This window comes from Schistocerca serialis, chromosome 6 (assembly GCF_023864345.2).
Source record: "Schistocerca serialis cubense isolate TAMUIC-IGC-003099 chromosome 6, iqSchSeri2.2, whole genome shotgun sequence".
Taxonomy (NCBI): domain Eukaryota; kingdom Metazoa; phylum Arthropoda; class Insecta; order Orthoptera; family Acrididae; genus Schistocerca; species Schistocerca serialis.
Window position 1 is genome coordinate 525,735,860 of NC_064643.1, and position 13,252 is coordinate 525,749,111.

At 34.5% G+C, this 13,252-nt stretch overlaps 1 protein-coding gene across 6 annotated transcripts in view; it reads left to right on the forward strand.

The window, feature by feature from the left end:
- LOC126483954 (2',5'-phosphodiesterase 12-like) overlaps nucleotides 1-13,252 on the forward strand; it is a 171,292-nt gene that overhangs the window by 58,367 nt on the left and 99,673 nt on the right. For 5 of the 6 annotated variants that reach the window (XR_007587794.1, XM_050107244.1, XM_050107243.1 and 2 more), the window contains exon 3: nucleotides 409-568. Coding sequence is in view for 5 of the 6 variants with exons in the window: in XM_050107244.1 (XP_049963201.1) it covers nucleotides 409-568 (160 nt within the window). In the remaining variant the exon portion in view is untranslated. The remainder of the gene's footprint in view (nucleotides 1-408; nucleotides 569-13,252) is intronic. The other variant, XM_050107247.1, reaches the window with a different exon arrangement.

The following is a 13,252-nucleotide window of genomic DNA, read 5'->3' on the forward strand; positions in this document are numbered from 1 at the left end:
AGTGAAGCTCTCAGGGATCAACTAACACTGACTCAAGTACATAATATTCACCTGCTACCAGAGAACATACAAGGAAATAAAAAAGTGCAAAAGTAGTAAGTGAAGAGAGGCAAAAAGATATATGAATTACAGCAAAGAGACTAATAGAAAATCTGATTATCCCCACATAAGTCGTGATTTTCTACTGATTCTAGGTTGCCATTAACCTAATTTTAGCATTGGCATAGTTAAGCATTTACCTTCTCTGTAACCACGTTAAGAACTTCAGAAACTCTTTGTTTTGAATCCATAACTTAGAAACAAGTTTTTAATGTTTTGTGTCTCAACATATTATAGTCAGGGTCATTTATATACTTTCTTAATGTGCTTTGTTAATTTTTATTGTTAATTACATGCTTGGTTTTTAAGGTTACAATGTTGACATCATGTGTCTGCAGGAAGTTGACAAAAGTGTGTATCAAGATCATTTGCTTCCGCTTCTTTCAACCAGATACAATGGAACTTTCAAAGTTAAAGGAACCAAGATAACAGAAGGCTTGGCATGTTTTTATGACAAATCTAAATTTCGGTACGTGAGGCATGAACTCAATAATTATTAGGTACAATTCTAATGTTAGATTCATAACATCTTCATTACTTGGATTTTTTTTCTGGTTGTGTTTATAGTTACTTTTACTTAAGTCAGATTCACTGTTTCGTTTAATGTAATGATCATTTGAACTTTTTGGCACAAATGCCAGGCTCTTTATTCTCGTGTTTAAAAATATTTAGCATCTCATTTATTGATCCTGTTCTATTTGTGGGAAAATTTATAAAAAGACACCGTTAAAATTCCCTGCTTGTTATTTTGAGTTTCATCAAATAAAGCTAAAAAAATTGTACTTACAAGGAGAGGTCTGCAGTGGTTACATCGCCATGTTGAAGCCACCTGTCGGGCGGTGTAGGCTACGGTCCCTGGCATCATGCTCTGCAGCTGTTCACTCTGGTGGGTCCTCTTTTACAAATAATCCCAAAACATAATTTCATAATTCATTATGGTTCTTTAATTTCATAATTCATTATGGTTCATAGCAGCCTTAAAAATAACAATAACAAAATGGCACCATAATATAGTAGTTAATTTATTTGGTTTGTGTGTTGAAATTTGTTAGTTTCAACCCTCTTGGCTGAAATCTCCTTTTTTTATGACTGTGACTTTTTATTTTTATTCAGTCAATTGGTTTTAATCCAAAGAGTTAAAAAAAGTATTCTGTATTGTGAGAGGTGGTAGTATGGGCCAAAACAAAGCAAAAAGGTTCAGTAAACATGGGAAAATACATACCTTAAGAGTTGTGAGCACTTGTGTGGTAAAAGAAAGATGTTTCACAGTAGTGGAGGTGGAGGAAAAGAGGTGCTCATAGCTCTTAAGATATATGTTTTAGAGCCCACGTTTACTAAGTATTTTTGTCTTGTTTTGATCCATATCACCACCTCTCAAAATATAGAATACTTTTTTAAAGCCCTGAATAATATTTTGCACTTCTAATCCTTTGCTGCACCATTTTAATCATCAAATAAATGTTTTGTTTACCCTCATTTTTTTACTTTGCCTTATTCTTTTTTTTTTTCATTTGGAATCTTTGTCCATGTGATTTTAATTATTTTTATGTGTCTATCATAATATTTAAATTTATGGAAACACCAGTCTACTGTTTAAAAAAGAAGACTAAATAATCTATTTACATTTGCCTTGCAGTAATGTTAGAAATTTATTTTTCATTGCTTGATGTCTATCTTTTCAGACGGTTATCATCATACAAATATTTAAAACAAATTCTATTCACACCATGGGCAAAATAATGCAGATATATATTTAAATGAAAAGAGTTTTCATAAATAAATGAAATTCAAGGGAAATGAGTGAAAGGAATAATGGTTGCTGTAACATAGACAAACACATAAAATGAAGCAAAAGCAGAAAATGAATCAAAGCAAATATGTGAAAATAATTCAAATCACATAGGCAGAGATTTGCAAATGAAAAAAGAATAAAAGGAATAAAAAATAACTGCAAATAAAAAAAGTTGAAATAACAATTAAAATGACATGGGAGAGGATTAGTACATCTGATGGAATTACAACCACAACTTTCAGCACAGATACCAATTTTGTAATTGTTGCATGGTTTAAAGCTGTTGTGAATCCAAAGCGATTACAAAATTTCTTTTTGTTGATTGCTAGAAAATTGTTGAGTGCTAGCAAACAAGGATGCACGAGAGAATGGCTGCAGAGTATGATGCCTGGGACTCTAACATACAATACCATGCAGGCAGTTTCAAAAAATTGACCACTCCCCTGGGGATCTCTTCTTGTTAGCAGAGAGAGAGAATTTCCTTTGTGCTGGGGTCTGCTCTCATCTGTAAGTAGAATTTCTTTGCATGATTATTCATTTTGGCTGAAGAGTGTTTCTTCTGAGTAACGACAAATATATCCGTGATTTATACTAATTTCCTTATGTGCCGAGTTGTTTATTAGTGAGAATAAATTAGATTCTTTAGCTGTCCAGTGAAATGAAATGATCGTATGGCATTTATTGGCCGGGATATTTCCTTTCAAGGTTAGTCCACCGTATTTGCAAGTCTTTTTAGTTGACGCCAATTGCGGCGACTTGCGTGTCAATTATGATGAAAATGATAATGAAGGACACAGAATACCCAGTCCAGGAATCAAACCCAGGCCCCCTTGCATGGTAGTTGGTAACGCTACCGCTACTCTACGGAGACGGACTCTGTCCAGTGCAGTGTGATGTATTAGACCTAGTGTACAAGTCTGCAGATTGTGTTCTCTTTCAAACTTCATGTGCAAAAATTGTTATATACTGTCGCTGTATTGTAATTCAAATTTATGATTTTATTGCAAGCATGTCATTAAGGCAAACACATTGAACTCGATATGCATCTCTACCTGTCACAGAACTTGGATCAGGTTATATGTGTGTGGCTGGAGTTTACATCAAATATAATTTTTATTGCCATATAATTATGAAGGATTCCCTTCAGCCTAGGAACATGAACTCCATAAGTAAACACAGAATTTAATTTGTGTTGAAAATGAATTGTGAGCAACATTTAGTAATGTTTTCTTGACTTTTAGATAAAAACTAACTACTCTGCAGCTATTTCTCAACAGAGAACGTCTTCTAAACTTTTGCAATAGCTGAATGTCAGTTATAACACACCATCTATGGAGATATGTTTTATTGTCCACGTCATGAATGGGGGTAATCTGTACTCTCTAGTTCCCTCCTATGACGCTCTCAAGGGAACTGATAGGTGCCTTAATATATTTGTTGCAGAATACTCTATTAGTTTAAACACACACACACACACACACACACACACACACATATACACACACACACACACACACACACACACACAATACATGTAATCAAGTCTCTATCCTAATTGTAAAGGAATGAATGAGATATCATTAGAAATGTTTTTTAACTGGCTTCTGACATTGCGTACTGATTTATGCTAAAACGTGCTATTTATGGAAAATTGTTATGGAAGAAAGTGCCCAGCTTCATACTTATGTTTTACAAAACTAACTTATCAGTCATGAATAAGAGATTCCCTTTTCATATTATCTTGTAGCAAATACCATTTTATTTGTTTTGAAATACTTATTAACTGGATAATTTGTATACAGTTTTGTCATAGATAATAACTATGACCATTATCCCTGCTCATAGTACAAGCTGACTTTTTTAAACAAATATACTTTCTGGAATGATGAACATATTTGCCATTGTCACCAACTACCCATATCTCACTAACTTATTTCAAATACTGTCATTATTTACAGCTATAAAAGTGCAGAAGTTTTGCACAAGCCCCCTCTTTACAATTCATGCTCAGTTGATTAAAACAAGGAAAACTATTGTAATACTGTGGATAAACTTAACACCCTCTGCTCCAAGCATGCCTTTCCAATTGACAAGAAGGCAGTTGGCTATTAAAACTGCATTTTGCGATCACTATAAACTAGTTGGCAGGTGCAAATGCTTCAAAGTGCAGGATTGTATTTAATGAATCTTGTCTTAAGTCATGTAGCCTTTTCAAGGGTAACTAAATCAACTAACATTTTTGTATCCTTTAAAGAAAATGAAAAACAAAAAGTACATGTAGATTACATTCTTACATCAGTATCATGTACACTGAGTGCTTTAGTGCTATGTAAAGAATTTTGTTGAAAATTTGGAATGTAAGGCACCTGTCATTGTTCAGGCATCTTATGGAGGTGGTCTATATAGGTTACAAGCTTTTGTGGTCACTGTTACTTAAAGATGACAATTATTGAAAGATATTAAATAAAATCATCATAACTTCTGAACGATTTGCGTTAGGACTTTCAAACTGCATGGTTGGCCGCAGAATTAGTATACATTTATGTGTATGGTTTAGTGACAAAGCCCATTTGGATGGGATCATCAATAAGCAAAATTGGCTCATTTGCGGGACTGAGAATCCACATTTCGTGTTCAAGACATGTCTTCACCCTCAACAGGTGACTCTGTGTTGTGCAAAGTCCGGTCACAGAATAATAGGTGCAATATTCCTCAATGGCATGGTGACTGTCGAATGGTATGTAAAGGTTTTGGGAGATGGTTTCATCACCATTATCCAAACTATCCACAATTTCGACAAGATGTGGTTCATTCAAGACAGAACTTGACCCTACCGAAGCAGGAGATTGTTTGATGTCCTGCAGGAGCACTTTGGGAACCGGATTCTGGCTCTGGGGTACCCAAAAGTCACTGGCATGGGCCTCGATTGGCTTCCATTTTATTCAGATCTGATCACATACATGTCCTTTTTGTGAGACTATATCAAAGACACAGTGCACAGCAATAACCACAAAACCATTGCGGAGCTGAAAACAGCCATTTAGGAGTTCCTCGACAGCATTGATATTCCCACACTTCTGTGGGTCATGCAGAATTTTGCTATTCCTCTGAACCACATCATAGCCAATGGTGGCAGGGATATTGAACATGTCATTTATGTTTCTTCCTGCCCCCCCCCCCCCCCCCCCGCCCCGCCCCGCCCCCACCCCACCCCACCCCACCCCACCCCACCCTACCCATATAGTTCGGTAATTGTCACCCTTTATCTCTCTTAACAGTTTAACTGGACTATCTTGAGGCAAGAGACTTTTTTTTTTTTTTTCTCTGTTGGACAAAATTCAAATATTCTCCCGATACTAGAGATAACAACACACAACACAACCATGACACAAGAAAACGGAACCTCTTCCATGAGCCTACACAAAACAAAAAGCCATCATATGCTGGACCAAAAGCCCTTGAAAAACTCCTTTCATTCTTGAGAGAAATAAACAATAAAAATATTTTCAAAAAATGTCTCAAAAATTTTCTAACAGAAAACTGTTATTACAGTGTAAATGAATTTATGTGCACTACAGCTCAAAACAATTGCAATACTATTATTGTATCAAAAGAAAAATTGAACAAAACCTAATTTAGTATGAAATAGCCCTAGAATAATTTTGTAATAAATTATATTTTTGTTAAACAGTAGACAGTAAATACTATGTACCTGTTGGTGCATGAAGTGAAAATATGTCTTGATCCATACAATGTACTTTGTCAAAGAATAAATAAATAAATAAATAAAAATAAATAAATAAATCACACATGTATTTTACCTCAGTTATATACATTCCATGTAAGATTTTACTGTAGCATACGACTTTAACGAAGCTCACAATATATATGTGCCTTTATCATTTAGCTCTGTCTGTTTTCTATGAGTCTTCCTTGACAAGTGACTACATGACCATTGTCTTGCATGGCGAGGTTCTGTGGTCCACAGAAAATCTCCGAGATGGGACTTAGTTTTCATCGAATAACTGTTGCAGTAAACAGGTATCTCAAAGTGCAGGAATCGAGGTGTTCATCTCCCCAATTGACACGAGAGATGCACTTCTTCCACTTTCGTTCTCATGATTGCATAAAAGAAACAAAATTTCCCACACAGTATGTGGCCCAAAACAAACTCTTACTTACTAAAATAACAAAAATGCTTGCTCAAGATCATGATTACAATTTGCCAGAGAGAGAGAGAGAGAGAGAGAGAGAGGGGGGGGGGGGGGGGGGAGAGAGAGAGAGAGAGAGAGAGAGAGACATGGGAATGTATATACAAGGATGTATTATAAATTCATGATTATTGTTTCACATTTTTCAGTCATTTTTAAAGATGTCTTCTCTCCCACAGCTACCCCTATCCCGATGACTACACTTATTTCAAATACTGTCATTATTTAAAACTATAAAAGTGCCAAGTTTTTCACGGGTCCCCTGATACAATGAAATTTACATCTAAGCAGCAAGAGAAGTCTGTAAACACGGTTTGCCACTGCAATCAGCCATCTTGGCAGGACAATTTAGCCATGTTTCTGTGTACTTGTCAGGGACCACTCAAAATAGCTCGTTTGTAAATGGTTTAGGTCACTATGCTTATATATAACAGGTTAAAGGTCATGATGCATGATCCATTTCTAATCAGGTGGAATTGTTAGAACACCCAAAAGTAAGTGTACCAGGCCCACAACCAATATGTCTACTCAGTCGTACAGTTTTTGGTATGTTTAAAGAAGTGTGTTTTACAGCACAGGAATGATATTCTTAACATGGCAACAGGAAAAAAAGGTCACATAGCTGGTACAGGATTGTGCACTTTGGTCAAATAACTTTCACCGTGCCAGTCAGCTAGCTTATTTGGCCATTTACTTGAATTCTTGCATTGCCGTGTCTGTCTACTGAGCCCATGAATCCAATAATAAGCAAAATTTCTTACCTGTGTCATATGCCGCACCCCCCCCCCCCCCCCCCCCCCCCCCCCCCCAAAAAAAAAATTGCAGAATGACAATAAATAGATTCTGTGACAGCTTTCATTCTCCTGCTAAAGAGTTTCAAAAATTACAGTAAGCGAGATTCAAACCTAAGCACATGAAAGTGGACCTTGTTTGAAATGTTGACCTTGTATCATGTGATCACTCCAGAATTGAAGTCACTATGTTGTGCAATGTTAATCTTGATGCAAAGAATTTTACGTATTAATTAGAACATGCTCAGAATTGTATCTTCCTCCAGAGTGTAAGCCACATTAATATTCCTGGTTCAGGATAGAGTATAAATCCCTTGCCTTTTATTTTTCAGGTTCTTCAGTTGTAATATGAAGCATGGCATATTTCTATAAAATGGTTGCATAGATTACAGTCTGTACTCCCCACCTCCTCACAACCCTCTCAGAGAATAAATTTGTGTTGTCAACTGCAAAAATATTAATTGCCCTTATTGAGCAACTCATAAATAATTATAATTTTTTCTTTTCTTCTCAGTACTTCAAATATGTTCTGTAGATTGAAAACGTGATATGAGTGAATTATTCAGTGTACAATCACATCATTACTTTAATATGTATCTTCATTGCAGTCAGATAACTGTCTGTGCAATGTACTTTACTGTCATTGAAGATTTACATATACATATACAATAAAGCAGGTAATTTCAGTGTGTGATACTTCATGAAGGCTCAAACCCCAGTAAAAATTAAAATGTGACAGTTACATTACACATACATAAAATCTTTCATTTCTTTTGCTTTCTATAATGGAAATTTCTCATTTATGGGAATCAGAGGTTGGCAACAGTAAACAGTAGGATCTTCTTGTAATCTCTGTCTGTCATGTGAGTTGCAATTTCGGGCTTAGCACCTTTGGTTGCTGCAATGAAGATTCTGCAGCTGGTGTGTTGTCACTCGTGCTCGTGACAGGAAACAGATAAAGAAACATTCATGTATTATACAGTATTGCATTATACAATTGAAAACAGTTAAATTATCATAAAATATTCTTTAAAATATGTTTAAATACTACAACATTGTTCCACGTATATTCACTTAGGTGGGAAGTACAGTACAGTCTGGAAGTTTCATTATCTTGTCACACTACAGTCTTAGAGTTAATGGAAGTGTATTGACTTATACCTTGCAACTGAAATTATGTTCTAACATTTCTCAAATAGTATGCCAAAGCTCATTGAAATCTTTAGGTCACAGAGAGTAGCTTCACCTTGTGATCCTGTATCATTGTCATTCAACTGTGACATCAAATCTCTTCTATATTTGGCTCATAGTGTAAAGAACAACTTATGCAGTGGAAGTTATCCCATGGCAGAAATACATCAGTGGCCATGACAGGAATCTTCATGGTATGACCTCTTAGGTTGTCTCAGCATGGTGAGCTTTCATGTGTGCAACAGATTTGTTGATTTCGTGTATGCACAATACGTTGACAACCGATCCAGTCATATTCTTCGGGATCTATGTTTTAATGTGTACTGTCTGCCTATACTCCAACCTGCAGCAAGTAAGCATTAAAACATAGCTTGCAGCATCTGAAGAAGATGAATCAATCAACTGTTGACGTATTCTGTATGAAATGGAAACAACTACTCAGCTGTGCACCTGAAAGCACTATAGTGTTCTGATAGCTTAACTCTTTGAGATTTAAAAGTCTCGCTTTTATCAATGCGACAGTGTGGAAGCTCATGCATCAAATGCATCAGACTGCTCCAGGGGAGATGGCACTGAGGACAAGTCTCCAAAGTCTGAGTACATGGGTGTTGGTCACAGTTTTTGAGTCACTCTCGTGGAGTATGTGCTGGTTACTGATGGTGGTAGATGGTGTAGTTGGACAGTCAGTGACAGAAGTCTTTGTTTAAAAAAGAAAAAAAGGAAAAAACGCTGGTAGATTGTTTAAAAAACCAGTCAGTTCTGCTTTATGGTGAAGATGCAGCTGATTTTGGTGATGCATTGTGTTGCCTGATGTAGTCTGGTTGGTGTAACTTTTATTTAAATAAAAACAATGGTGGCAGGTACCTAACTGTGAAGGCAGTCTGGCATATCCTATCAGGCTGCTGGCTCTAGCTAGCAGGAAATGAGTAGGCCGTGCAGAAATTGCTACAAGTGTCAGTACTTGCAAAAGACCCACCATTGTTCTTGATTGATGCCGAAGAGCATTTTTGTCATGATGTACCTGTTGATAGCTGCCATGCAATGGATGCTCAAGAAGTATGTTAATGGTGACTATTTTGGAGTCTTGTGTTATTAGCTTTTGCTGTTCATCCTTAAAAGTGCAGATCAGCTGTTACAACTCCTGATTGATATAAGGATGGAGTGGTGCTAACTTGTAGAGGACATACCAGTAATACAGAAATCTTCAGAAGCATCGGGTATAAACCATGCTCTGTTATCCCAACCGGGAAGATCTACTTTAACAATAATTTTGCAAATGCCTGGGCCATTGTTTCTGCTGAGGTGAAGGTCATATGAACAGAGCAGGGATGGTCTGAGTTCACATTGAACACCTCAAGTCATGTGAACTACACAAAGAGCAAACTGTCAGACGTTCATCACATTTGGTGTTAATCCATTCTTTGTTGAATATGAGCTAGTTGGACAGCAAATTGAGTACTCACAGCATGTGATAGACTGATGGTAGGAGACAAAAGCAACAATATTGTAAATATTGCTCTCTCCCCTCCCATCCTCCTCCCCTCTCCCCATCCCCAACCCTTCTCCTCTCCCCCTCCCCAACTCTTCTCCTCTCCCCAATCCCTCTTCTCTCCCTCTCCCTCTGCAACACCTCCCCTTCCTACCTCTCTCCCCCTCCCACCCCCCTCCCCAACCTCTTGATCTTTTTTTCATTCTTTCATATAAATTTATGGAATTAGGGTTATAATTACCTCTTAGCATTCCTTCGCAATTTGAGTGTCTATCTTCCATTCTATGGAATTCCATTTGCAAATTTTCTCTTTGTACTCTAATGGCATAATAATTATACTGATGGTTATCACCAAATAATTTTAAAAGAATGAATATTTTTTAAATTTTCATCAAATTTTTCAGGTACAACATGAGGTGATAAGTGATTTATTTCTCTGTTTCTTTCTTGTACTATTTCTAAAGCATTGTCAATCGAGTCCATTAAATGTTCCATATGTTCGTCTCTAATTTTAATTCTGAGACAGCCTCGGGGTTGAAATTTTCAAATATTTTGTACATTTTCTGTCAACATGTTTTCTAATTGCATAGTCACTGTCTTTATAATCCAATATTTCTGCAACATCTTTAACTTTAAACCAAGGATTATTCTTTTCATCAGTTATCGTATATACTTGTTTCCCATTGTATGTAAGCTTGTTGTTGACAACAAGATCTATGATTGACTCCATTTATATGGATAAAATTTTACTAGCTTAATGAAATTTAATATGCAATGAATGGTTTCATGTTGCTTGATTGATTCATGTACATTGAAAAAATTCTTGTATTGTTGATGTATGCAGTATCATTAATATTCATTATTATTATATTTCAAATCTTTAATGAAATCTATTATGATGAAGGGAAGTCAGTAAATGATAGTAATATATTCATAACAAAATTAAATTGGAGCTAATACAAACTTTACTTAAATCTAATAAATTGTTGTTCTATGTAAATGGAAACCAAATAGTTGAAAATCTCTGAATTAGAAAAGTTGATTGATAAGTTTCATTCACACAAATGTACAAAGGATAAGCATATGTAAAGAATATAGTGGAAACCATCAAAGAAATAGATACATTAAAGTGCCTTGTGTATGTGACCAATATTTTGCATCGAATAATTATAAGAAACATTTAAAATTAATTTCATGTGATGACTATTCTAAATTATCATCATCAGTGGAAAATGATGTACAACAAAGAAGCTGTAAACTGTATTGGTTATCAATAATTTAAAGATTTAAATTGTTTTTACTTAAGTTAAACATCTAAGGATAAGCTTTCAAGTAGAGGTAAGATTTGCCTTTATGATTATAATAAACAAAGAGACAAGACAGATATAATTAATGTTAAATAATGTGTTAAGTTTCAAGCAACAAATTAGCTTTCTATATTCTAAATTGTAGTTATTAAGAGAATTTAGTTTTACACAAATCTAACAAAAAAAATTTCTTTAATAAAAGAGAATAAAATGGAGCAGGCTTCATGATACTGAAGAGAAATAATTTAAGGGGATACAGCAGCTTAAGAAAAGATGGTGTAATTAATTTAATTACTAACAAAATTCATGTATACTTGTTCTGCTCAATACCATGAAAGTAGTTGAGCTCAAAGTTTTAGCAAAAACTCTTGGCATTAGAGGCCATAGCAAATTAAAGAAATCAGAAATACCGTAGTTACCGGTAAATCAGTTGTGTTGCAGTAATTTCAGTTTCATCAAGAATCATTCCAAAAGATTAAATAAAGACCAAAAAGAGTACCTAATATAAATTACTTTTACAAATTTGAATTGACATTTTGAAAAACTTGACCATTGATGCAAGAAAAAAATAGACTTGATCAGATATGTCCATTCAGTTGTAAACTATCTGAGCAACAAAGAGGATAAACCATCAAAAGAAGAATTATTTGAGTTAAAGAAATTAGATCTAAATTCAGTGAAAGTTCAGGACATGGTCCCTGACCTATAAACTTGTCTCTAATGATATTAGAGAAATCAACACCATCAATGACGAAACTGATTATGTAACAAAAGCACTTAATTGTGTGGTACAAGTAGCTAACTTCAGAAAATGATACAAGTTAAATTTAATAGCTTCAAATACAAAAATGTTTTATCCAATCTCTATAGTATATAAAGTATCTGATAGTACTCAAGAATCTGTACAAGTTTTGTGCAATAAAATCAGATATATATAATCATCTGATGAGACTATTTATGTAGAAAACACTACATTTAATATTCAGGTATTAGCAATTCTGAGAGGCAGCAAAGATAAAATAAATAAATAAATAAATTTAGCTGATGACAAAAAGACTTAAAGATACATCACAAAAATTAATAACGATGGTAATCTGTGTTGCCCTAGAGCTATAATTGTGGTTTTAACATATCACACAAATAACATCTTAGACAGAGAACCAGCTGAGAATGAAATTAAGAAGTTGAGAGTAGGAGATAAATTACAAAAGAGTTAACCAACATGTAATGTAACCAATTAGGAGAATATGACAAAGAAGGTTTTACTCAAATCTATGTTATAAATGTTGAGCAGCAGATAAATGGTATTTATGTTGAAAATTTCAATTTTGTTGTCTGTTGTGGCCATGAGAACACAGTAAAAATATCTCTGTATAAAAATCAAAACCATCATCATATAGTTAACAGTATGAGAGCTTTCGTAGGATCATTAGATTTCTGTAATAAATGTAACAAACCATGTGACAACAAGAAATGTAAAATAGAGAGAATGTTTGTATACTGTGCAGTGGTACAGAAAGCAGTACTGAGGAAAATAAGATATATTGTGAAAACTATAATAGATACTGTTATAATAAAGAATGCTTATACAATCATGAAGAAGTTTGTGATATTGCATATAAATGTAGAGAATGTAACTGCGTTTGTTTGAGATTTAAAGAACATAAATTTGGCTTTGAAGTGTGTAGAAACTGTAAACAGCGATAAAAATTAAGTCATAAATGTTTCATGGAATAAAAATTGCAAAAAGGTGATATTTGTGAAAAGTTATGTAATGAAGAATTTGCAGTCAAAGGATGTCAAAATTGTATTAAAGATGGTTGTTGTATTAATGGAGAATTCAAGGATTATTATGTTTTCCAAAGCTGGGAATACCATAAAATAGTTACAGGTAAACAGTTCAAATATTGTGAAAAAGGAACACCAATGAGAGTTCCTTGTGCCTATACAGAATACTATTTGGTTATGAAGCTCAACAAGAAATGGGAATACATATTCCAAATCTCATTATAGCCCACAGTTTTAATAATAATACTATTCATAAATTTAAGACAAATGATGAATCCTGTAGGTGGATATACCTGAAGAAAACAAGAATTATATACCTAAAGAAAACAGGAATTATATTTCCATAGTTCTTTTTGCTGATGGTGATGATTCACAATTCATTTTAAAGCACTGTATTAAAAATACTATAAAGCCATATAGTTTCTTAAAAATTATAGATAGCATTAATTTTGTACAAGGCCCCTTCAGTAGCTCCACAAAAATATTCCATTTCAAGGAGTTAAAGAAAGGTTATTTCCCACATTTGTTTGATACACAAGAGAATGAAAATTACATAGGATCTATTCCAGATGTCGAACATTATT